The 25,716-nt window shown below is 41.5% G+C and overlaps 1 protein-coding gene across 1 annotated transcript in view; it reads left to right on the forward strand.

Annotated features, from left to right (window-relative positions):
• ANXA4 (annexin A4) overlaps positions 1-25,716 on the forward strand; it is a 32,248-nt gene that overhangs the window by 511 nt on the left and 6,021 nt on the right. Inside the window, exons 2-9 of the mRNA XM_079987590.1 lie at positions 9,200-9,242; positions 10,868-10,955; positions 12,614-12,708; positions 15,975-16,088; positions 17,664-17,754; positions 17,990-18,069; positions 18,670-18,726; positions 19,057-19,150. Coding sequence (XP_079843716.1) covers positions 9,240-9,242; positions 10,868-10,955; positions 12,614-12,708; positions 15,975-16,088; positions 17,664-17,754; positions 17,990-18,069; positions 18,670-18,726; positions 19,057-19,150 — 622 coding nt within the window. The 5' untranslated portion in view covers positions 9,200-9,239. The remainder of the gene's footprint in view (positions 1-9,199; positions 9,243-10,867; positions 10,956-12,613; positions 12,709-15,974; positions 16,089-17,663; positions 17,755-17,989; positions 18,070-18,669; positions 18,727-19,056; positions 19,151-25,716) is intronic.

Raw genomic sequence — 25,716 nt, forward strand, 5'->3', positions numbered from 1 at the left:
AATCTGCCTATCGCCCTTCATCCGTAATCTCAGGGCGGTTCACAGAATAAAAATACAGGATAAAAACCACGAAACTAATATTAAGGACAAGAGAAAAGCATACCAATACCATGGGCATAGCTGGGGGGGGGGCAGGGAGGGGCAGTTGCCACCCCAATCAATGAAATTTAATAAAAATACATAGCAAACTGAGGTTCTGCCCTCGCCCCAACAAAAGGCCTGCCCCGGTAACAAAAATCCTGGCTACACCCATGCTCCTCTACTCCCCACCACAGCTCATTTTGAAAACTTAAAAAAATAGCTATTTTTCCCATGCTGCCATATCTGTTTCTGGAAGTGTGGCTATACGATCTGGGGTTCTGAAACGGGGCTTCCCAAACATGCGTCTCCAGCTGTTGTTGGACTAAAATTTGCATCGTCCCAGACCACTGGTCCTGCTAGATAGGGATGAGGGGACTTGCAGTCCAAAAACACCTGGAGAACCGGGTTTGGGAAACCCTGCTCTGAAACTTACTGTGGGGTGCAAGACTGCCCCCATAGCCTTATTTGCAGTTGTCATTTAGGGTCAAATTGCATTTCCATGAACATGACAGTTTTGATGGAAGAAAAATATTGTAGGTTTTGAAGGTGATAATATTTGGGGGTCTTGAAGTTCACGGAGATAGGATGTGGCATAGACCAAGACTTCTTTAGGGGTTCAGGGATGTTTTGTTTTCTGACTGAACTGCAGTTTGACATTTTGTGCAGGTAAGTGACATGCCGTTGTTAGGAAATAAGCAAACAGAGTAACTTGTGGAAAGCTGAAATATAAATCAACCTGTAATAATAATAGAATGAGGAGGTGGTTTGCCCCCACACCCTGATCTAATATCGTTACCAGAGGGGGGGAACAATTGTTGGATAATAGAAAGATATAGAAACCCCATTTACCCTAGTCTAGACAGTCTACATGTGCTGGTATCCACTCCCTATTTTGCCTTTAAGGGGAATTTAAGGGATTTCTTTTTTAAAAAGCGGTTAGCTCTCAGCCTCCTTCCTCAGTCTCGTGAAACAAAATATGTTTTTACTCTGGTGCATGTGGACATATGATGCCAGTGTGCTTTGCCTCACCTCAGGATCTGCTGACCAGCATCCCTCACCTAAGAGTGGGTGGAGGGCAGTCCTACTCCAAAGGAAAAGCAGCCTCAGGGCCAAGATCCAGCACCACTCTCCTGACATTTGCTCCTGATCATAATTGTAATTCAAAACATCTGTAGGGCATCAGGTTTGGGAAAGTTGGTTTGGACTGGGAATTGCTTCAAACAGTGGTGTGCAGGTAGAAGAGAAGTTTTTATGTCTGGGTTGGGGGTGGGTGCGTACATGATGGGGAAGTGAGTTTCACTCATATCTTCCTGCTCCGTTCAGTTTAAAAAAATCACAGGCACACATGTCTTTGTTTGGTTACCATGAGACACACTGGTTTGGTCCTGAGAACAGCGGTCCCCCTCCAGCCACAGGTTGTTCGTTCCTCTTTTTGTTCTTTGTATGAACAGGCCCCACCTGGGTTCTTAAAGCTTGATTCAGTGTTCTTGTTTGAAGGGTAAAGGTGTCTCATTTAACATGCTAGTTTGATAATTGCAGGATAATAAAGCCGAATAATGATATTCTAATTGGTGCTGCAACAAGAACCAGTTAAACAAGTCCATCAATTTCTGTATTAAGAGCCAGGAGCTGTAGTTGGTGTTTCCTAAGCTGTTCTAGCTTGTACTTTGGGAATTGCTTGGGCTAAAGTAGCATTTTTGACCTGCTTCTTATCACCTGTGTGGATTCCATGCTAAAAACTCTGTCACAAGAGAAGCTGATTTCTCTCATTTGAGTGAACTATGAAAATTAAGCAGGTGTGCACAATTCCCTATGCTGCGACTTTTCTTTTTTGCATAATTTATTCTGCTTCTGGGAGTTGTAGAAAGAAGCCATAATGAGTAGCCTGCCCCAGCCTGAACTACAACTCCCATCACTTCCTACTAGTGCTGCTGTTGAGAGCTATAGAAGTTTTAGTCCAAAGCAGCTGGTGGATACCAGGTTGAGGAAGGTTGATATTAGGCATTGAAACCTCCCTTCTCCCTCCTTACTAATGAAAACCATATTCCACAGTTTCTGTGGCTTCTGAGATGGTTGTGAGGTGCATAGACACCTCACAACCATAAACAGCCCTTTGAAAAGGAGGGGCAGATTTTGGCAGATTTGCAGCATGTATTGCTGCTCTGGCTTCTAAAAGCCTTTCCAGAGGATTGTTTTACTGTACATTCAATAGCATGGGTGCTTGTCTGATGGTTGCCAAAGGACTTTGCTCCGGCTAGTGCTGTTTTGGTCTGGCTGGTACATTTGAGTACGTATGGGATGACTTCCGTCAAGCAGTGTCCTACTGGGACAGGAGTTGGGAAAACTTTTAAGTTCCTAGTTTTTAGAAGGTGATGCTTGCTCTTAGGATTTGGAAACTTTTTTCCACCCCTGCCCCAGAATTGGTAGTCAGTTTTCTTTGCATGGGGCTAAATACTGTAGATGAAAGAGTCACAATACAAATCAGGTTTTGTTCCACTCTAAGATTTTGTTATAGTTAGTTTTCCATGGTTGGGTAGATTAGGAAGCATGTCCAGAGCTTGTAGGGAGGCCTTTGCCAAGGGGAGTCTGTTTGAGAAGACTTAAAGAAAGGAATTGAGAACAAAGCTCTGATTAACTTGGGATTGTTCTGCTTGAATTTTGAGCGTCTTGTCTTATTACTTATTCATTTATTGTGCTTTTCTCCTGCCTTTCATCCTGCACTTGCCCAGGGCAGACCTGCAGGCATTGACAATCAAATAAAACAGCCATATAAAAACAATATTCTCTAAAAGCACATTACTTGGTAAAGCAGATGAAGAATGTGAACAGTTAAAACATTGTATTTATTTCATAAAATTTGTACTATGCTTGATTGTAAACAGAACTACTCTCAAAGTGGTTTACAAAAAAATCAATAAGATTTAACAATGATGTAAGACCTTCAAAAAGCTAAAACATCAATAGACTAAAAAAAGATTAAAACTCACATCAGCTTTCTAAGCATCTGTCTAAACAAAAATGTTTTCAGCAGGCACCCAAAATAATACAATGAAGGTGCCTGCCTGATGTAAATAGGTGAAGAGTTTCAAAGTGTTGGTGCTACCACAGTATAAAATTGAGATCTTGCAAATGTGTATTATGTGGCACCTGTAACAATGCCAGTTCTGCAGATAGAAACCATCAAGTGGACGTAGATGGGGTAAGGTGATTCTCGCAGATAAATTGGCCCCGAGTTGTTAAGGGCTTCATATACTAACAGTAACACCTTGAACTTGGCCTAGTAGCAAATTGACAACTAGTACAGGTCTATTGAGTTGAATTTACAACCAGCAGGAAAGAAGCAAAGACCAGACCAAATGCTAAATGGGCAGTCATTATTTTTTCACTTCTTTTTGTTCTTCTGGCTATTTTGTAGAGGCGAGAGAAGAACTGAACACATACCCCCAAATTTGCTCCGAGGGTTCCCACAACTTTCTGCGGCAGATTTGACACAGGGATTCAACCCATAATTTTTATTATTATTTTACTAAATCCCCATCCTTTCTGCCCAAAATGTATTTCAGAGGTAGATGTTCTCATTGGGGTAACCCAGTGAAGTTGACCCATCCAGTCCAGCATCCAGTTCTCACAATAGCCAACGAGATGCCCCAATGGGAAACACGTAAGCAGGACCAGAGCTCAAGAGCTCTCTCCCCTCCTGTGGTTTCTAACAACTGATGTTCAGAAGCATTGTTGCCTCTAACTGTGGAGGGGAGAGCATAGCCATCATGGCTAGTAGCCGTTGATAGCCCTCTCCTCCATGAACTTGTTAATCCTCTTTTAAAGCCACGGAGGTTTGTGGCCATCACTGCTTCTTGTGGGAATGAGTTCTGCATGAATAAGTACTTTCTTTTGTCAGTCCTGAACCTTCCATCATTCAGCTTGTGGATGGCCACAAGTTCGGGATTCAGAACCATTGGCAAAGACAGCAAGTTCTTCACTCAACATATAATAGATTTATGGAAATCAGTGCCACGTGGGAGTGCCAGCTTCTAAGCCAGCCTCTGTAGCTGTGCCTTTTAACTGCAATTTGATGTGCACTGACATTTGCAGGGGATGATCTCATTTCCATGGTGTGAAATGGCTTCTTCTGCAGGTCCAGCTGATGTTGAAGGCACTGCTAGGGTGTGAAATGGTATTAGGAAACCTTTTCTGCTCAGTTGGTAACCTTTGCTGTTATTTGATGTTGTGACGCCACTGGCTTAGGCTTAAAAAATAAAAATTGGGCAACCCTAGATTTGCAGTGCCGACTAGATTTGCAAAGTGAATCTCAACGTCAGTGTCTCCTACAGAACTAAAAGCAGGAAGTAGAGATTTGAATGAATAAACCTTGTTATGCTTGTAGCTGGCAAATGAAAACCACCCGCTTAAGGAAAGTTGCTGACCTTGTTTTTCCTAATGAAATGTAGCAGAGGGGCAGAGCAGTCAACGCGGCTTTGATGTTGTGTTTTCCACTGCTGTGCATGGGGCGTGCAAAATGGATGAAAATGATTCTAAATGATTATGATATCCCATGCTGCTTATTTGACTATGCCTCATGGCAAATAAACCAAGAGTAAATCATTACACATCTGTAGAGCTCTTTGGGATACTTTGTTTTCTAGCTTTTTTATTTCCTTGAGGGATAAGCTGGGGGGTGGGTGCAACTAATTATTAGGACTATTAAGAGAAATTAGAAGGGAAAAATTCTGTACTTGAGTTCTGCCAGCAATGATATAGCATCATAGAACTATAGAGTTGGAAGGGACCCAGGGGTCATCTAGTCCAACCTTAAATCACAGCGGAAGAATCCCTGACAGATGGCAATCCAAGCTCAGTTTAAAAACCTCAAAGAAGAGTCCATCACCTTCCATCAGAGTCTGTTGCACTATCGAGCATCTCTTGCTGTCAGACAGTTCTTCATAATTTTTAGTTGGAAACTCCTTCCTTGTCATTTGAATCCACTGGTTTGGGTCCTCCCCTCTGGAGAAGCAGAAAACTACGGTAGCTTGTTCCATCTTCTATGATTCCATGAGGTCAAATTACCTCTCCTACAATGCATTGCAGTTAATGTTAGCAGGCGGTGGGTGGGTGGAAGCTCTAGCTGAAGCCAATGAGAGCTTTTTTCCGCCAATGCTATTTTCAGCTTTGGAAGAGGAGAGTTTTTCATAAGGATCATAGCTGAATAATGGAGGGAATAAGGTTCCTCTCCTAATTTCTACCTCTTCGGTCTAGTATTACCTAGTGATTTCTAACTACACCATAAAAGTGGTAGATAGTTTGGGCCCCAGCTACTAATTTATTACCACACCCTTTTCTTGAAGAACTCTTGAGGAGAGCTGGGTTCTGAAGTAGTCTGAAAACCAGGCAGTTTACAAGGCCTGTGGTTTGTCTCTGGAACTTTTTTTTTTTTTTTTAAGCTGTGGGTTTGGGTACAGAAACTAGAATCTGAACGTTATGTTGCAAGATGTACAGCGCAACCCAACCCATGTCTACTCAGAAACAAGCCCTTGGAATCGTGGCTTTGCCACAGTTGCAAAATGTGTCATCTGGTTAGTTCCCTCTTAGAATCCACCAGATCTTTACTTTTAAAAAAATCCATGTATTGTTTTGTGAAAGAGAGTTTGGTTTCCCAGGAAGCTGCTTCTCTGATGTGAGTCCTTATTTACATCAGGGGATGTGCCTGGCAGTTCAGTGAAACATGTCTTGCATGTTCATAAGACGAGCTCTGCTGTTGGTTAGTCATAGTAGTCAACTTATTTGTATACAGCATCACACCCAAATACATCTGTGCTCAAAGAGGGTCACATGCAAAACAGTGCAAGTAAAGTTGTGTAATAACTATACTTAATTAAATAATATTCTCAATGTAGCGTAACACTTAAGAGAAGCAACGAGTGACAACTCATTTAACATACATCAAAATTTAAGTGAGCTTGAAGTTTGGCAATAGGCCAGTTGACAGTACCCAAGAACTTTATGCCTCAACCCCAAAAGTCATAAATTCTGCTCATGGTTCCACTGGGAGCAGCTATATTAAGAAAGAGCTGTTTGACAGTGGAACAAACTGCCTCAGAAGTGGTTGGAGCCTTTTTAAGTACTAGAACTCATGGACATCCAAATAAAGCTGAATGTTGGAAGTTTCAGGACAGATAGAAGAACGGACTTCTTCATGTAGCACAGTTACTTACTCCCACAGAAGGCAGTGACAGCCACCAACTTGAGTGGCTCTAAAAGAAGATTGAACTAATTCTTGGAGGAGAGGACTGCTGATGGTTCTTAGCCATCTGAGCACAATTCAAAGTTTTGGTGCTGACCTTTAAAGCCCTAAACGGCCTCGGTCCAGTATACCTGAAGGAGCGTCTCCACCTCCTTCGTTCTGCCCAGACACTGAGATCCAGCGCCGAGGGCCTTCTGGTGGTTCCCTCATTGCGAGAAGTGAGGTTACAGGGAACCAGACAGAGGGCCTTCTCGGTGGTGACGCCTGCCCTGTGGAACGCCCTCCCTTCAGATGTGAAGGAAATAAGCAGCTATCTTATCTTTAAAAGACATCTGAAGGCAGCCCTGTTTAGGGAAGCTTTTAATGTTTGATGGACTACTGTATTTAAATATTTTGTTGGAAGCTGCCCAGAGTGGCTGGGGAAACCCAGCCAGATGGACGGGGTATAAATAAATTATTATTATTATTATTATTATTATTATTATTGCCATGATGGCTATTCTCTGCCTCCACATTTGGAGGCAGCAATGCTCCTAAATACGAGGTCCTGGAAACCACAAGAGTGACAAGTGCTTTTATGCTTGGATCCTGTTTTCTGGTTTCCCAAAAGAGGGGTCTGGTTGGTCCCTGTGCGAACAGGATGCTGGACTAGCTGGGCCATTGGCCTGATCCAGAGCCTGTTCTTATGTCTGTGTTACTGGAACCTGGGCTTGTGGTTAAGCTCTCTCCTTAAACATGAGCTGTAACCAAAAAACCCCACACAGCCTGGGTTTGGAGAAGAGAGACTGGAAAACGATGTGCTTGGAAACCATTTCAGTTCCACATTACTCTGGTTTTGCTTTTACTGGGGGGGAGGAAGACTTAAAACAGTCTGACTCAAAGCTTTGTTTGAAGAGCTGAGTTTTGAAGCAGGCTTTGCCTGGTTCTTCCAGACTAAAAAACCATGCTCCTTGTTTCCTTGACAGCTTGACATGACTGAGGCACAAACCTGGGAATTAAGCTAAAAAGTGCCTGCTTAAAAGCTTCATCTTTTGCGTATGACAAATTTAAATATTAGATTTGCCTCGTGTTTGTAGAAGGTGCAATACCACACATGTGTATATTTGCATTTTGTATTTTCCTAGATTTGTGAAGCCTGCTGAAACCAAGTCTCTTCAGACAGCATGAGTGGTGCTGTTGCTGTGGATTCTCCTGGCTGAGTGGGGCTGTCTCTTCTGGGGAACTCTTGAATCAGTAGAATCCCCGCAGTCAGTTTGGTGCCGCACCGGAAATTTGCACCTATTATCCACAATTTGGCTTTTGCCCACTCCCTCAGTCATTAGAGTGGCCCTATATCTGACATCACACATGGCTGGCCACCACTGGAGTGATTTGTTCATTCATTTGATCTGGCACAAACCACTTGTTTCTGGAACACAGTTTCTTGCTTACAGGTTTCTCACAGGAATCTTGGTGGCCACTGTGAGAACAAGATGCTAGCTAGACTAGATGGGCCCCCAGTAGCCAGACTCTTCTTAAGTTAATTTGTGCTTTCTTCTGTCATGTGCCCTGTTCTGGGACAGGCAAGGCTGGTAGAAAAATCCATCAAAGCACTTCAAGTCCAGAGGTTGCTCTGTGGTGCCAGATCTCTGCTTCACATCAAGATGAGTTTTGTCATTGTTTGCTTCTTCAACCAAGTTTGTCTCCCAACACAGCTTACAATTAAAATGCCCACAAACTTTCACTTATAATAGGGGCATGTGGGGCTGTGTGGGGCCACCTCTTCGGACACAGCCCAGGTTCAAGACCATTCTGGGGGTGGCCTCAATGGGAAGCCCACAAGCAAGACCCAAGTACAAGAGCAACTCTCCCCTCCTGTGTTTTTCAGCAACTGTTACTCAGAAGCAGTGTTGCCTCTGACTATGGAGGCAGAGCATAGCCATTGTGGCTAAAGGTAAAGGTAAAGGTCCCCCTGCCCGTATGGGCCAGTCTTGACAGACTCTGGGGTTGTGCGCCCATCTCACTTAAGAGGCCAGGGGCCAGCGCTGTCCGGAGACACTTCCGGGTCACGTGGCCAGCGTGACATCGCTGCTCTGGCCAGAGCCAGAGCCAGAGCCGCACACGGAAACGCCGTTTACCTTCCCGCTGGTAAGCGGTCCCTATTTATCTACTTGCACCCGGAGGTGCTTTCGAACTGCTAGGTTGGCAGGCGCTGGGACCGAGCAGCGGGAGCGCACCCCGCCGCAGGGATTCGAACCGCCGACCTTTCGATCGGCAAGTCCTAGGCGCTGAGGCTTTAACCCACAGAGCCACCTGCGTCCCTTAGCCATTGTGGCTAGTAGCCTTCAATAGCCCTCTCCTTCATGAACTTGTCCTTTAAAGCCATCCAGATTGGTGACCATCACTGCCTCCTGTGGGAGTGAGTTTCACAGAAAAATCATACGTTGCACGGAGAAGTACTCATTTTTATCTGACCTGAACCTTCCAACATTCAGTTTCATTGGACATCCATGAGTTCTAGTGTTATGAAAAAAGGGGGACGGACATGTCTCTATCTGCTTTCTGCATGCCATGCATCATTTTATAAATTTCTATCATGTCAACTCTCTTGCCTTTTCTCTAAACTAGATGGCATTTGAGGAGTTTTAACTGAAAACAGGCTGTGCAGAACTGCCCCATGCACGCTTGAAAATCTTAGGATTATGTTGTAGTTTAGTTTTGAGACGTATGTGGTGGGGGTAGGAAAGGATGTGTCTAGATGTTTGCCCCCAAAGTAGGCAGGGCTGTTCCTCTCCAGTACTGGGTGGTACCAGGTGGCTTAGCAGCCCCTCTCTCCCATGCCAGGAGAGCACTGCTTTTGAAGTCAAATATTATCTAAATCACATCTTTGTTTTATTGCAGATAATCATTGGCTTGGGAAATTCCAGACCAGGTGGCTGTCATGGTGAGTGATTCCTGTTTCCACAGCATGTACCAAGCTGTGCCCGGTACGCTCTGAGCCCAATAAACAGGGCCATTGTTCTGTGGCATTGAGTTGGGGAAATAAAACAGACGGAAGACTCACTCTTATCAGAGCAAGAATTATATGATAGTGCCATGGGAAGGTTCCAACAGAGCTGACAGTTGGCAACAGAAAGGTCAGGGCTTCTGGGTCCTCATAAATCCTCTTCTGCAGCCTTCGCCAACCTAGTGCCCTCCCAGTGTTGTTGGACTACAACTCCTATCAGCCCCAGCCAGTGTGCTGGGAGGGCACCAGGTTGGCAAAGGCTGTTCTTCTACATATCATAATTCCCCACTTCTGTCCTGTGGGAACTTAACCTATATATGCTTTTGTAGGGGGAGGAGTCAGACCCCACACTCTTTTGGTTAGGTAAACAAGACAAGAGAATATTTATTGCATTTTCATCCCACCTATCCTCCAAGGAGCTCAAGGTGGTATACACAGAGTGGTTCTCTTCTTCCTCATTTTATCCTCACTTCAACCCTGTGAGGTAGGATAGCTGAGAGATTGTGAATGGCTCAGAATCACCCATAGAGCTTCATGGCTGAGGAGGTCCTGACTAGGTCCTTAGCCAACACTCTAACCACTTCACCACACTGGCTCTCTTATACCAAGTGAAGATTATTGGTTCACAAAGTCCAGCATGCCTTACCTTGAGTTGTGGTAGTTTCCTTAAGCTTTCAGGCAGGGATCATTCCCACCACCTGAGATCCTCCTTTAACTGGAGACTGAATTTAGGATCTTCCACCTACCGTGTGTGTTCTCTAGCATTCAGCTGCAGCTTTCCTAATCTCTACTGGAATTTGGTGTTGCCCACTGGCAACAGATAAGCAACAGACATAATAGCCACCATTCTGAAGAAATATAGCACACCTCATAATCTCTGTGCTTTTGCTACTATGGCTTTCAGTGAGCTATTTGGAGCCCAGTTGAGTTATTTGGAGCCACAGAGTTAAGAGCCTCGGACATAAGATCTCCAGGTTGATGGACTGCTTAGGATTGACGGAAGTGGTTGGCAGAGGCCAAGACCAGGGAGAGGAGACGGTGGAAAAAGATTGGAAAATTTAAAGTTTATACATGGAAATTTTGTAAAATTTAATGAGGGATAGAAAAATCTTGGAATGAAATTTCATGACCTTAGTGGAAATGTTTTAAGAGGTTAAGTTCAAATAGCAGAAATGTTATAAAGGACTAAGTAAAAATAGATTGTTAATTGGTGAAAGAAGAGAATGTAAAATTATAGTATATTATGATAAATTATTAGGATAAAAACAAAGATGGAAAGGATTTGCTGAAATATCTAACTGAACTAGAATACAAAAAAGGGAGGTGTGAGGAGGTCAAGGAAACAAGCAGATGAAAGACAAGTTATGGGAAGGTTTGATTTGTTGTTGTTTTTAATTGTTTGTATTTTTCTGTTTTTCTTTTTTCCTCTGCTTTTTTTGTTTTTTGTAATCTTCAAAACCTTAATAAATATCTTTTTTTAAAAAAAGAGTTATTTGGAGCCACAACCACTGGCACATCCCTGTTTGTGATGGCATTTAACAGCTGATATTCTTTGGCTTTAGTCAGGAAACCGGGGAACTATCAAAGGAGCTTCCAACTTCAGGGCAGACGAGGATGCCCAGAAACTTCGTAAGGCCATGAAGGGACTAGGTGAGTCTCTGGCCCTCCCTCTCTCTGATGGGGTGGGGAACTTCAAGACCAGGCATTAGAAACCAGTGGCCCCCCAGACCTCTCTGTCTGGCCCTGGGGGCTCTCCACAGGCCACAACTCTCGCCAGCCTTGCTCTGTACCCTTCCTGATGCTTTTGCCTGCCTGGAGTGTGTCATTGGCTTGTGACAATTACCTCTTGCTTACGTGGATGGAGGTAGGTATATATTTCTATAAGTCTCTCACTTTTACATGGTGGCTGGAATGTACTAGCTGTACAGAAATTAAGAGTTGCTTTGCCCGCTTTTGCCTCCACAAGCGAATGCAGCCCTTGAGCTGGAAAGTGTTCTGTGTCTCTCATGAAACATTATTATTTCTCATGAAACATTATTTTTCTTCTGCCTCAGGTCAGTGGTTCTGCAGGCTTTGGGCTAATAGCCATGGGATTTAAACAGTTCTAACAGAGCAAGCCATTAGTTCTGTATCAAGGGCTGTCAGAATGGCCTTGGTTATCTTGCATCTATGTACATAAAAAGAAATTATCCATAGAGAATGGTCCGTCTAGCATGGTCGCTGTCTACTCTGATTGCCATTGGCTCTCTAGGGCAGTGTTTCCCAACCTTGTGCCTCCAGCTGTTTTTGGACTACAATTCCCATCATCCCTTGCCACTGGTCTTGCTAGTCAGGGATGATGGGAGTTGTAGTTCAAAAACAGCTGGAGGCACAAGGTTGGGAAACACTGCTCTAGGGTATTGGGCAGAGGTTTTCCTTTCTTTGATGCTCAGTCCTTTTAACAAGAGGCCTGATGGATTAGACCTGGATCCTTCTGCATGCAAAGCAGGCACTCTAGCACAGAGCATTCACATCTCCCACTCAGTTCTACAGATTAGAGTTGCGGTGGAAAGGCAGGAATTGCCTGCCAAGCTGTGTCCCCTCCACCAATCTGCTCAGCAGAATTTTGGACCCCATTGTACCGTGAGGAGAGTCTAGAAACAGTCAAGATGCATCACACCAAAGACATAGGTGGACTTGCAGGTGACTTCTAGGAAGGTGGCCAAGCCACACCCTTAAAGAAGAATCTTATTTATCATTGAGGCTCTCAAAACTGAAAGTGTCCTTTTTTAAAAAAATAAACTGAACCACCGGGGTTCAAGGAGGACTAGAGAGTAGCTTATTCATAGCTCCACAAAAGATAAGTGTGATTTCATAGAAATCTGTATCCTAATGGATCTAGGACATGACAGCTGTGACTTGGTATAGAAAAAAAGAGGAGAGGAAATTTAATTGCCAAATGCCCTAATAACCTGGCAACAATGTATCTTCCCTATTTAATGACTAGTGTTTTCCCATTGGAAGAGAGCAGAGCTGGGGTTCCCAATAGCTCCCTTGGTGGTCTTGCACAACCTCACCCCACTAGCCTCTATATTGACCCATGCTCAGTCCCCTTCATTCACATCCACCTGCTTAGGCTGCATGTGCATCAATGTGTAAACTAGTGGATGTGCATGTGTGTCTGTGAGCATATTTACACTTCTACAGATAATTGCTGCTTCCAAGCCTGTCAGTAGTTTACCATGGTAAATTGATGTCATTGTCTTCCCACCCCCACGTGGGTTTTCTTGCTTGAATTTCAAATAAGTTGGTTGCTTTTCTTGCCTCAGGTACAGATGAAGATGCCATTATTGACATTTTGGTTAACAGGAATTTGGCCCAACGGCAGGACATTAAGATAGCCTACAAATCCACTATTGGGCGGGTAGGTGCATTGAATAGGAACTATGTAGTTCCTTGGTTCTCTCTTCTCCCTGCTCCCCACCTCTAGTTTTTGAGATTTTAGAAGTTTTATAGTTTAAAATCTGTCATGGCAAGTATTATTATTTTTTTGTACTGATCAGCCTATAATACTTCACCTGCCCAAATGACATATCTATGTCCTCCCTTGAGTCTGCTTCCCCCTCACCTGTGGTTCCCCCAACTTTTAAATAGTCACTCACTTAGTCACCTGTGATGAATAGGAGTATTTTTCTTTTTATGAATATTTATTGAAATTTTACAAAGTCATAAGTACAAAAATACATAGTAAAACAACAAAAAAGAAAAAACTCTCAAACAAAAATACAAGGTACAAAAAACAAGAGAAATAGAAAAATAGAAAAAAGAAAGTTAAAAACAAATCCATTTTTTATAACTTTAAACTCATTAGCTTATTTCTTTGACTTCCTCACACCTCCCCTTTTTGTATTCCCATTAAAATATTCAAATCAGCAAATCCTTACCCTCTTTCATTTATCTTAACTTTAAATCTTAACAAATTATAACTATATTTTCACCCATTTTCAATTCATTTTTGCATACTCTTTTTAACTTTGTTGCTAATGCCACTTATTTTCAATCCAACATCATTTTAACATTCATTAATTTTACAGTGTTTCTGCAAGTAATCTTTAAATTTCTTCCAATCTTCTTCCACCAACTCTTCTCCCAGGTCTCGGATTCTGCCAGTCATTTCCGCTAATTCCATATAGTCCATCACCTTCATCTGCCACTCTTCCAGGGTGGGTAGATCTTGTGTCTTCCAATACTTTGCAATAAGTATTCTTGCTGCCGTTGTTGCATACATAAAAAAGGTTCTATCCTTTTTTGGCACCAATTGGCCGACCATGCCCAAGAGAAAGGCCTCTGGTTTCTTCAAGAAGGTATACTTAAATACCTTTTTCATTTCGTTATAAATCATCTCCCAGAAAGCCTTAATCTTTGGGCACGTCCACCAAAAGTGAAAGAATGTACCTTCATTCTCTTTACATTTCCAACATTTGTTCTCGGGCAAATGATATATTTTTGCAAGCTTGACTGGTGTCATGTACCACCTATAGATCATTTTCATAATATTCTCTCTTAAGGCATTGCATGCCGTGAATTTCATACCGGTGGTCCACAACTGTTCCCAGTCAGCAAACATAATATTATGACCAATATCTTGTGCCCATTTAATCATAGCTGATTTAACCGTTTCATCCTGAGTATTCCATTTTAACAGCAAGTTATACATTCTTGAAAGTATCTTAGTTTTGGGATCTAACAGTTCTGTTTCCAATTTTGATTTTTCCACCTGGAAGCCAATTTTTTTATCCAGATTGTAGGCCTCTCTTATTTGAAAATAATGAAGCCAGTCTCGCACTTTATCTTTTAATTTCTCGAAACTCTGCAATTTCAATTTGTCTCCTTCTTGTTCCAGTATTTCCCAATATTTCGGCCATTTGGCTTCCATATTGAGTCTTTTCAAGGCCTTTGCTTCCATTGGTGACAACCACCTTGGGGTTTTATTTTCCAGTAAGTCTTTATATCTTATCCAGACATTAAACAATGCTTTCCTGACAATATGGTTTTTAAATGCTTTATGTACTTTAACCTTGTCGTACCACAAATATGCATGCCTCCCAAAAGCATTATTAAAACCTTCTAAGTCCAAAATGTCTGTGTTCTCAAGAAGCAGCCAGTCTTTCAACCAGCAGAATGCTGCTGATTCATAATATAGTTTAAAGGTCTGGCAGGGCAAATCCACCTCTATCCTTTGCATCAGTAAGTATTTTAAATTTTATTCTGGGCTTCTTGCCCTGCCAGACAAATCTAGAAATATCTCTCTGCCACTTCTTGAAACAGTCCATCTTGTCCAAAATTTGCAGTGATTGAAACAGAAACAACATTTTTGGCAATACATTCATCTTTATGGCTGCAATTCGACCCAACAAGGAAAGCTTCAAATTTGACCATATTTCTAAGTCTTTTTTCACTTCTGCCCAACATTTCTCATAATTATCTTTAAATAGGTTTAAGTTGAATAGGAGTACTTTTCAAGCAACCAGAAAAAGCATGATTTCTTTCTCTTCCCCAGTCCTCTGCACACTTATTTTATTTAAAATCATCTTAAATCCCAATATTACAAAAAAAGTCTTTAAAATCAAAGACACAATAAACTGCTCCAGTACTGAAGAAAAACAAGTTCTGCAGTTGAAAGCATATACAGAAGAGGAGCCTGCTAACGAGTCTTTAGGCTGGCAGTCCAAAAATGTGAAGGAGCGGAAAGGCCATTTTTGTTCTTTAGCTGACTACAGATCAAGCGAGGGGGTGGTCAAACAGACCTCACCCTGGTAGGGAGTTCCACAGTCTGAGCGTGAACACTTAAAAGACCTTGGGGTGCAGGGAAAACAGCAGGCTCATACGGCCACATAGGCCTAGCGCAGTTGGAAGTCAGCAGGCAGGCTAGTTAAAAACGTATCTAATTTGGGGAAATTTATTTGCAAGGCTGGGCTGAATGTTGGACAGCAGCGCAGGGGTTAAGTGTCTCATCAGCCGTGCATGTGCTCTGGGGCCTTTGGCCTTTGGCAAGTCACACAAGTGCAGTTTCGTTTGCCCATTTGGAAAATGGGACTATTGAAAACCTCAAGGGCAGTTTAACCTCAGAGGCCTGTAAAACACTTATCACATTATAAGTATGGTGAACTATGTTTAATAAAAGTAAGTAGCAAAGGTAGCAGTGAGTGCTCATAGTTCTGAGGGCTTTGGGAGGTAATAAAGGAATATTCCAGTGATGCTTACAAATGATTAATATGCATACATCAGTCACCATCCATAAAAATGAATTTATAGGTCCCCTCCATTGGCAGTGATGTTAATAATTGGCAGACGTTCTCAGCCAGTAGTACAAATATCTGTCTTAAGTAAACCTCTGTGAATCCAGACTATAAAATTCTTTGAAGTAAACCCCATTTTTTTCTTGTTTGGCTAATGACCTCAAAGCAGTATGAAACAAGCTGTTCTTGTTTTTTTTGTTTAAAGAAAGAAAAGGTTGGGTTCTTCCTCCCCACTCCCGGGGGGGGGGTGGTCACCTTATTGCATTCCTGTTAAGCAAAGTGGAGGAGCTCCACTCTCACTAACTTTTCTTACCTCTGATGTGCTTAAAAGCACATTTTCACAGTTTCTTCTCTGTGAGATATTCACCCAAAACATGTCTTTCCCCAACAGGATTTGATTGACGACTTGAAGTCTGAGTTGAGTGGGAATTTTGAAAGGGTTATCATTGGACTGATGACACCCATCACTCTGTATGACGTGCAGGAGCTGAAAAGAGCTGTCAAGGTTTGCAAAGGCTTGTAACAGAAGCCCAAGTATGAGTGGACTCTGCCCAATAAGCATAATTCCTACAGTATTGTCATGTAAAATTGAGTGGGATGTAACTGGAATCACATTGTGACGCGGCAGCTAAAAAAGCCAATGCAATTCTGGGCTGCATCAATAGGAGTATAGCATCTAGATCAAGGGAAGTAATAGTGCCACTGTATTCTGCTCTGGTCAGACCTCACCTGGAGTACTGTGTCCAGTTCTGGGCACCACAGTTCAAGAAGGACACTGAGAAACTGGAACGTGTCCAGAGGAGGGCAACCAAAATGGTCAAAGGCCTGGAAACGATGCCTTATGAGGAATGGCTAAGGGAGCTGGGCATGTTTAGCCTGGAGAAGAGGAAGTTAAGGGGTGATATGATAGCCATGTTCAAATATATAAAAGGATGTCACGTAGAGGAGGGAGAAAGGTTGTTTTCTGCTGCTCCAGAGAAGCGGACACGGAGCAATGGTTCCAAACTACAAGAAAAAAGATTCCACCTAAACATTAGGAAGAACTTCCTGACAGTAAGAGCTGTTCAACAGTGGAATTTGCTGCCAAGGAGTGTGGTGGAGTCTCCTTCTTTGGAGGTCTTTAAGCAGAGGCTTGACAACCATATGTCAGGAGTGCTCTGATAGTGTTTCCTGCATGGCAGGGGGTTGGACTCGATGGCCCTTGTGGTCTCTTCCAACTCTATCATTCTATGATTCTATGATTCTATTCTACATGCACATTTTGCTGGACAGGGCCTGGTTTCCAGAGTATGTGGTATTAGGATCATGGAATCATAGAATGGTAGCCTTGGAAAAGAGACCCAACCGATCAAATAGTCCAATCCTGTGCAATGCAGCTATCACAGCCAGGAAGGAGAGATGGGAAGGGAAACAGAACTTCCAGAGTGTTCAGATAAAACCATGTTGCAGCCAAAGAAAAGTTGCCCTGGAGCAACCTGGGTGGGTCTGCTTTGGGTGTGATGAATTCCGGCTACAGGGCCCCACCACACTGGTGTTTGATAGCGGGCGCATTCTGCAACGTGCTGTTGACACCATAATAGTGCCCTTGTGGTAGATTTATTCCTCTTTCGTCTGTGCTGGGGTGCATCCCCGTGCATCTGGACTATGGCACAACAGAAACAGGAGGAGAATAAACCAGAATGTTTTTGGTATGAAAAGTAACCTGATTTCAGCAGGTTGTTGCAGGATATGCACTGTCTGGAAGTGAAGCAGAGTGACCACCCCAAAACATTTGCAGGCACAAGCCATCATTAATGTGCAGTAAAAAGGGCAGAACCCTCTGAGCAGAATGAAAACCACTGTAGAATGAGCACTGCTGCATTCTCATCTGTTTTGAGGCCAGTGGGTACTTTCCCACCCCACCGTCTTGGTCTTTCTCTAAGTTGTTGGGTTTTTTTTCAAAGAAAGGACTCCTCAGGGAGGTTCAGCATTTAAATCCTGCCTGCATTGGGATGAGAACTCTCCCTTTCTCCCTAGTGGTCATTCTGTTCATGTTCTCTCTCTCTCTCTCTCTCTCTCTCTCTCTCTCTCTCTCTCTCAGGGGGCTGGGACAGATGAGGGCTGCCTCATAGAAATATTGGCTTCTCGTACCAACCCGGAAATCAGACGGATTAATGAAACCTACAAGCATCGTAAGTGTAAAGATATGTTTCTGAGTTTCTTCCTGTGGTGTTTGCTTGTATGGGAGAACTTGGTGTTAGGTTGTGCCCAGATCTGTCTAGAAATCTTCCTTCCTGAATCGGCTGCCTGAGGTAGTTTCCTTGTCGTGTGGTGGGAATGAATGTGACTCTAATTTCTCAGTACTCTCTGGAGTACTTTCAGTAACCCTACCCCGCTATAGCAGTTGTGTCTTGGCTTTCTTGACAGAGTATGGGGTTAGCCTTGAGGACGACATAGTCTCAGACACCTCCTCCATGCTCCGGAGAGTGCTGGTGTCTCTTTCCACTGTAAGTAATCAGGTTGACAAAGGCTGCCTTATGGCAAGCTTTCACAACCACCTCTCCCTCATTTCTTTCTTTGTCAATATTTAAGGCAGACATGCTATGAACCACTTGCATGATGCTTGTCCATTGGTTCAGGACCCCTTGGTACAGACTGTTTACATCCAAGGGCATTTTTGCTGCCTTGGAATCTCCCCTCATTTAAGCTGCGACTTCTCAGAGGTAAAATCTGCTGGATTTGCTGATGATACATTAAATCAGTGGTTCCCAAACTTTTTTTGGGACACACTTTGTTGGGGAATGAGTTCCATAAACTCATCTCCAGTGCCCCCATCCTACCCTATAAAAAAGCATTATTCAGAATAGTGGTTTACATGACCAAAGGATGATAATAACAAAATGAAATTCAAAACAGTAACAATTAATTGCACACTTATTCAAAATCCAATTAAAACTGTTTAGTTTAATTAATTCAGCAAAATTGATGAACTTGATCCAATGATACCAGTTTTCAAAGTCTGATAGTCATTGACACCCACAGTGCCCCACTAGGAAATTCCCACCCCCTGCATTAGACTGAATTTAACCTATGCCTCTTGTTTCCAGGGCAACAGAGATGAGAGCAGCTATGTCGATGAGGGCCTGGCCATCCAAGATGCCCAGGTCTGTAGCTCTTTGAACTTGGGGAACAGATCTTACTGCAGAAAAAGACCACATTGGGGCAACAGCTTATATCACAGTTGCCTCCTTCAGGGAAATCAGTTCTTCTAACCCAGGGCTATTTCTCTCTGCTGTGATTTTAAACAATGTGTGACATAAGCTCCACCTTTTTACCTAATTGGAACTTGTCTAGGCTATTGGATGCTGCAGCCAAGCTCTTGTTTAGACCTCTCTTCTCCCCTCTCCGGCTCTGCTTCCCTCCCGGGTTTCCTTGTCCTTCTGCACTGACCTTTTAAAAATTGATGCCTTTTTATCTGCACTTCTCATTTTCAGTGTCTGTACGAAGCTGGGGAGAAAAGGTGGGGCACTGAAGAGGCTCAGTTCATGAGAATCCTGTGCTCAAGAAGCAGAAACCACCTGTTGAGGGGTAAGAGGCTGAACATTTTGGATGGTTGTTGTACAGAGACTCCCCTTGGGCATCTGGGATGCTTTCAGAATACAGTGGTGCCTCGCAAGACGGAAAACCCGCTAGACGAAAGGGTTTTCCGTTTTGGAGGCGCTTCGCTAAACGAATTTCTCTATGGGCTTGCTTCACAAGACGAAAAAATCTTGCGAGTTCCCGCGTTTTTTTCCGCCCCCCCCTTTCCTAAGCCGCTAAGCCGCTTATCAGTTGTTCCGCTGATAAGCCGCTTAACAGCTGATCGCTAAAAGCCGCTAGACCGCTAATAGCGCTAATCTGCTAAGCTGTCAATGGGCTTGCTTCGCAAGACGAAAAAACCGCTAGACGAAGAGAATCGCGGAACGGATTCTTTTCGTCTTGCGAGGCACCACTGTATGTGCAATGGGGAGGGAGCCCTTTCTCGTACATATGCCAAGAGGGTAGGAATTTAAAGTGTCTTTTTACCACACTTAAGTGTAGGGAATTTCATCATCATCAACCTGAGTTTATTTGTATGCTGATTTTCCATGGTAAAACCAAGCTCAAAGAGGTTCAGAACCACATACAGACTAAAATATAACAGCATTTCAAAGTAATGCATCAACAATGACTAAACATAACACATTTTTTTAAAAAAAATTACATTAATATCTTTTTTTTATTAATTTTTTTAAAAGAATTTTTCTTTTACAAATTATATAAACACTCTCATATTCAAAATGATAAACAATTTTTTTAGACTTCCCCCCGCCCCCTCCGCAATCCTCATACTTTTATATTTATTCCACATTTCCTTTATAACTGTATTGCCAGTTTGTAAATCTTTACGGCTCTTTTCCCTTTTACAATACCCTTTCTCATTCACAAAGCCTCTTTAAAACCAACTAGCGTTGTCTGCTCATCACAAATATTTTCCAGATAAATCGTAAACTTTCTCCAGTCCTGAGTGAACTTGTGGTCTTTTTGGTATCTAATTTTTCCTGTCAATTTGTCTAGTTCAACAAAGTCTATCAGTTTCCGTCTCCATTCTTCCAGTGTCGGTAGTTCTTCTTGTTTCCATTTTTGGGCCATTAAGATTCTTGCCGCCATCACTGCATATTGAAAAAGTTTATAGTCACTTCTATTGATTTCTCTTCCTGTGATTCCCAACAAAAAGGCTTCTGGTTTCTTCACAAACGTATATTTAAACATCTTTTTCAACTCATTATATATCATTTCCCAGAAACCTTTTACTTTCTTACACTCCCACCACATATGGTAAAACGACCCTTCCCTTTCCTTACACTTCCAACATTTATTACAGGTTTTATACATTTTTGCTAGTTTAACGGGAGTGATATACCATCTATATACCATTTTCATAATGTTTTCCTTTATCGTCATACATGCAGTGAATTTCATGTTTTCCTTCCATACTTTCTCCCAATCTGCTAGTTGTATATTATAACCAAAGTCCCTGGCCCAATGTATCATAACCGATTTAACTTCTTCGTCTTTTGTTTGCCATTCCAATAGCATTTTATACATTTTTGACAGTACCTTATAATCATTATTTATTATTTCTTTTTGAAATCTAGACTCTCCTTCAATATATCTCCTCTCTTTACAATCCTTTTTAAACATTTCATTTGTTTGGAAGTAGTGCAACCAATCATATACATATTTTTTGACTTGTTCATATGGCTTCAATTTCCACTTCCCCCCTTCTTTAATTACAATATCTCCATAAGTCATCCAATCCTCTCTCATGATTATCTTTTTGACACTCATGACCTCCAGTGGGGATAACCAATGAGGTACATTCGGTTCCAAAATATTTTGGTACCTGTCCCATATTTCTATTAGGGCACCTCTAAAAATGTGATTGGCAAAACCTTTATGAACTTTCTTCTTCCCCAACCATAAATATGCGTGCCAACCAAACCTGTTGTCAAACCCTTCTAGATCCAATAATTTATTGTTTTTTAGTGTTATCCAGTCCTTTAACCAACAGAGACAAGATGCTTCATAATAAAGTTTCAGGTCTGGCAGGGCGAAGCCACCTCTTTCCTTCGCGTCAGTTAGTAACTTAAATTGTATTCTTGGCTTTTTGCCCTGCCAGATATATCTTGAAATCATTCTTTGCCACTCTTTGAAGATCTTTGTCCCCTTGATTATTGGGATCATTTGAAATAAGAACATCTTTGGAAGCACGCTCATCTTAATTGAAGAAATTCTGCCCCAGAAAGATAGTTTCATCCTACTCCACACTTCAAGGTCTCTCTTTATACTATTCCAGGTTGTCACATAATTGTTTTGAAATAAATCAATTTTTTTTGGGTTAACCATATTCCTAAATATTTTACCTTCTTCGCCACTTCCATCTCTGTTTCTCTTTGCACTTCTTCTGTTAGACTTTGATCCATATTCTTCACCATTAGTTTAGTTTTCCTTTTGTTTAATACAAATCCGGCCACCCTTCCAAAGAAAAAATAAAGTGTTAAAAGGTGAACCAAATTATATCCAATCCTGAAAGGATAGTCCCGATCAATTTAAGAACCTTCCTTCCACAGCAAACATCAGACAGTCTCATAGATCTTATAAGTCTTATAAGTCTTTAACAATGTCTTTAACAATGGAGTCTGGAAATCCCCTTTCTGTTGCGCAATTTTTATTTTACCATGACACCAAAGTCTGGTTGCGTTAACTCAAATTCACAAGCTCCAAAAAGGACTTAAATAACTCCGTCTTGTTCCTCTGTCCCCCCTTTTATTTTGAATCTTCTTTGCTAATTTGTATCTTCCCAAAAGGGTTATTTTTTTATCCAGTTAAAGGGGAGAAGAAACAACAGTCGCCAGCGGTAACTTACTTTCACTTTTGATCGCTTTGTTGTTTGCATGCGTCTAAGCTGGTTGCGGATAAAAAGCCAGTCTCGTGAGTTCAAATTTTTTCATCCGGTTTCTTTCCTTAATTTAAATTCCTTCTTTACATCCAATTAAGTCCAAATTTCTTCCAAATCGAGAATTGAGAGTTCTCCTTGCAAGCCCGGGGCTTCGTTTCTCGGAGGTAGCTATGGCCTCCCTGCAGCCCGCTCTCCCCCCCGCCGTTCTCTTCACCCCTTTTAGGAGTTACCTGACGGCCGGGTGGTTCGCGTTTCGGCTGCCTGCGGGAACCTGAGTGTCAGAACACCCTCCTGACACTACTTCGAGGGGTCACTGCGCCCTGTGACACCCCCAATCCTCCGAAAAACCCGGGATTCCCCGAGAGGGAAAATCCCCGCTTGCACTCGGATCGCTGTCAACCAGAAGTTCCTAAAAAATTACATTAATATCAATCAGGCAAACAAACATCTCATGTTGGTAAACACTGAAACAATGTCTAACAATAAAATACAGAACCTTCAGAGGCCATTTCTTAGCAATGGCAAAAGGGAAGCTAAAAAGCAAGCATGTGATTTGCCACATGACAGTTGGAGGTAAGTAACATGACTCTTAAGGCAGTAACATGACTCTTAAGGGTGGAGCCAGCCCTGGCGTGACTTCTAAGGATGTATAACCAGCCCTGACAGATACTCTTACTACAGTTTCCTTTTGGGACTCTTTCCAACTTAATTTCTTTCTCCTGTGGAGGAGCGTACATGAGATGCTCTCCCGGATTGAAAAATCCAATTAGCATTTATATGCTGCCATAGTGTCTTTCTTTCTTTACTTTTCTTTTTAAAAAAATATTTATTAAGGTTTAACAATTACAAATAAAAGAAAAACAGACAATAATAATAAGAGGGGGGAAAATTATTACAATACTTCAAAGATATAAAGAAGATACAATACTAAAAAGAAAAAAGAAAAACAATACAACTAAACAATAACAATAACATTTAAAAAACAATAACATCCAGTATATTCATATCTTTATCCTTCATTTACTTATTTCCTTGACTTCCTCACGCCTCCCTTTTTGTATTCTAATTCATAATTGTTTCAGCAAGTCCTTTCCCTCTTTCTCAGATTTTGTTCCATAAATTTATCTTAACACTATTTAACCTTGAATTTTTCACTTTAACCCATTAACAATCCAATTTAACTTAATTCTTTACAACCTTTCTGCTAAGACCATGTAAATTCACTCAAGCATCTTTCTAACATTCATTAATTTTACAATATTTTTTAAAATATACTTTAAATATTTTCCAATCTTCTTCCATCAACTCTTCTCCCTGGTCTCGGATTCTACCGGTCATTTCCGCCATTTCCATGTAGTCCATCAGTTTCATCTGCCATTCTTCCCTGGTAGGTAGGTCTTGCGTCTTCCAATACTTTGCAATAAGTATTCTTGCTGCTGTTGTGGCATACATAAAAAACGTTCTATCTTTCTTTGGCACCAATTGGCCGACCATGCCCAAAAGTAAGGCCTCTGGTTTCTTCAGAAAGGTATATTTAAATACCTTTTTCATTTCATTATAGATCATCTCCCAGAATGCCTTAATCTTTGGGCATGTCCACCAAAGGTGAAAAAAAGTACCTTCTGTCTCCTTACATTTCCAGCATTTATTGTCAGGCAAATGATAAATTTTTGCAAGCTTGACTGGTGTTATGTACCACCTATAGATCATTTTCATTAAATTCTCTTTTAAGGCATTGTATGCCGTAAATTTCATACCAGTAGTCCATAACTGTTCCCAGTCAGTCATCATGATATTATGTCCCACATCTTGTGCCCATTTAATCATAGCAGATTTCACCATTTCATCTTGAGTATTCCATTTCAACAGCAGGTTATACATTCTTGACAAATTCTTAACTTTAGAGTCTAACAGTTCTGTTTCCAATTTTGATTTTTCCACATAGTGTCTTTCTTTCATGCCCATGGAAACTTGCATTGACATGAACCCCACGGATTTCCTGGGAAGGAGATCTGTATCTTCCTGTTTTTTGCTCCACCGGTTCTTACAGTAAGAGTTGGCTTCACGACATGTCGGCTGCATTTGCTTTGCTACCACCTGTTGGTGCTTGTCTTTCATTCACTCTGTGGGTTTTTAATCCTCCTCCTCCTCCTAGATAAATGAAAGTTTGTGAGCCAGTGAGCAGTATGCAGAGCACTGTAGCTCGGAAAATGTGCACCTGAACCTTTGAGGGCCTTTTGCATTTTTGCCTTTAAACTCAATCCAAAAATGGATTGCCTTGGCCAAACGTTAATGAATTGATGGAGCTGTAAAGTAAGGACACAGTTTGAGACTACACTAATGTAGACTGAAAAAAGGCAAAATATGGAAGGTTGTCTTTCCTTTTAATACCTACAATATATAGAAACCTTTTTTTAAAAAACAAAAACTTAAGTCCTTTCACACACACGGTTTTAGAAACCTCCATGTCTGTTCAACCCAACTTGCCACTGCACAATATTTCTTTTTCTTTAATTCTTTCAACATATACAACATCACAGAGATAAATTAAGTAATATATCACCAGAAGCTGGTGTTTAGGCAATATGTGCAGTTCTTATCCCAGACTACTTTTCGTATAGAAGGCAATAAATAGTTTATTAAGCAAGAAGTTTTATAATGTGAGGGGAGCCGTCTGTTTTTGTTTTTAGCTATGTACATAATGAAACTGTGCTATTCATTTACAAAAGAGACTTTATGTTTCAAGCTTTGTGCCAATTTTATTATTTTTCTACAAGTGCTATTTGCCACTTTGTTCTACCAATTTGTCAGAGAAACACTATCTAAGTTCCTCCAGAATCTTGTTATTATGCACCTGGGTGCTAGGAGAAGAGAATTTACTAAAAGTTAAAACTGTATAAGTTAATACTGTCTCCCATAAATGGATTGAGAAGAGCCAGAGACATTTTATCCAGTAAGTGGTTTTATTTGAACAAATACTTCATCCCAGAACTGAGCCGCTGAACGACATGCCATTTTTACACCTCTATTATTGAGGCCAAGACCAATTTAAAAGGAAATTTTCTCCATATTGAAATCCACACCTCTTTACTGATGCTAATCTGCCAATCAGCTTCCCATATCTCCTATAAACCATCTGTTGTGTCCATGTTTATTTGGATCAACATGTTATACAGTCTAGACTCTAGACAATAGAATCTGTTCTATCTCTTTAGCAGTGTTCAACTATAATCCAAAGGGGAAACTGATGTGGTTTGGTGTATCAAATTTTCACAGCAACCAAGGGATTCCTTGAATTGAAATTTCTACAAATCCCTTGTGAGTGGCTGAGGTTGTGTAAATAATGTCACAGAGTTTGTTTAAACCTGCACTGTGGGAAGAGTAATGGGAAAATATTTCAACTGAACTACCATTTTCTTATTTTAAAACAATCATAAGTCAAATATCAGAAACCTGGGAACTCCCCTAATGTTCTATGTTCTAGCTTATCTAAGCAGCAAAACAGAGGGCAATTTTAAGTGTTGTCGCCAGTCCTCATCCTACTCAGAGTAAAGTCATTTAAACTAATGGACATGGCTAACTTTTGTCAGTTAATTTCAGTGAGTCTACTCTTAGTAGAAATTAGTTGAATAAAATCCTAAATATGTGGACTTCTAGATTTGGCACCTTTTTT

This window comes from Podarcis cretensis (assembly GCF_951804945.1).
Source record: "Podarcis cretensis genome assembly, chromosome: 8".
In the NCBI taxonomy this organism is placed as follows: Eukaryota; Metazoa; Chordata; class Lepidosauria; order Squamata; family Lacertidae; genus Podarcis; species Podarcis cretensis.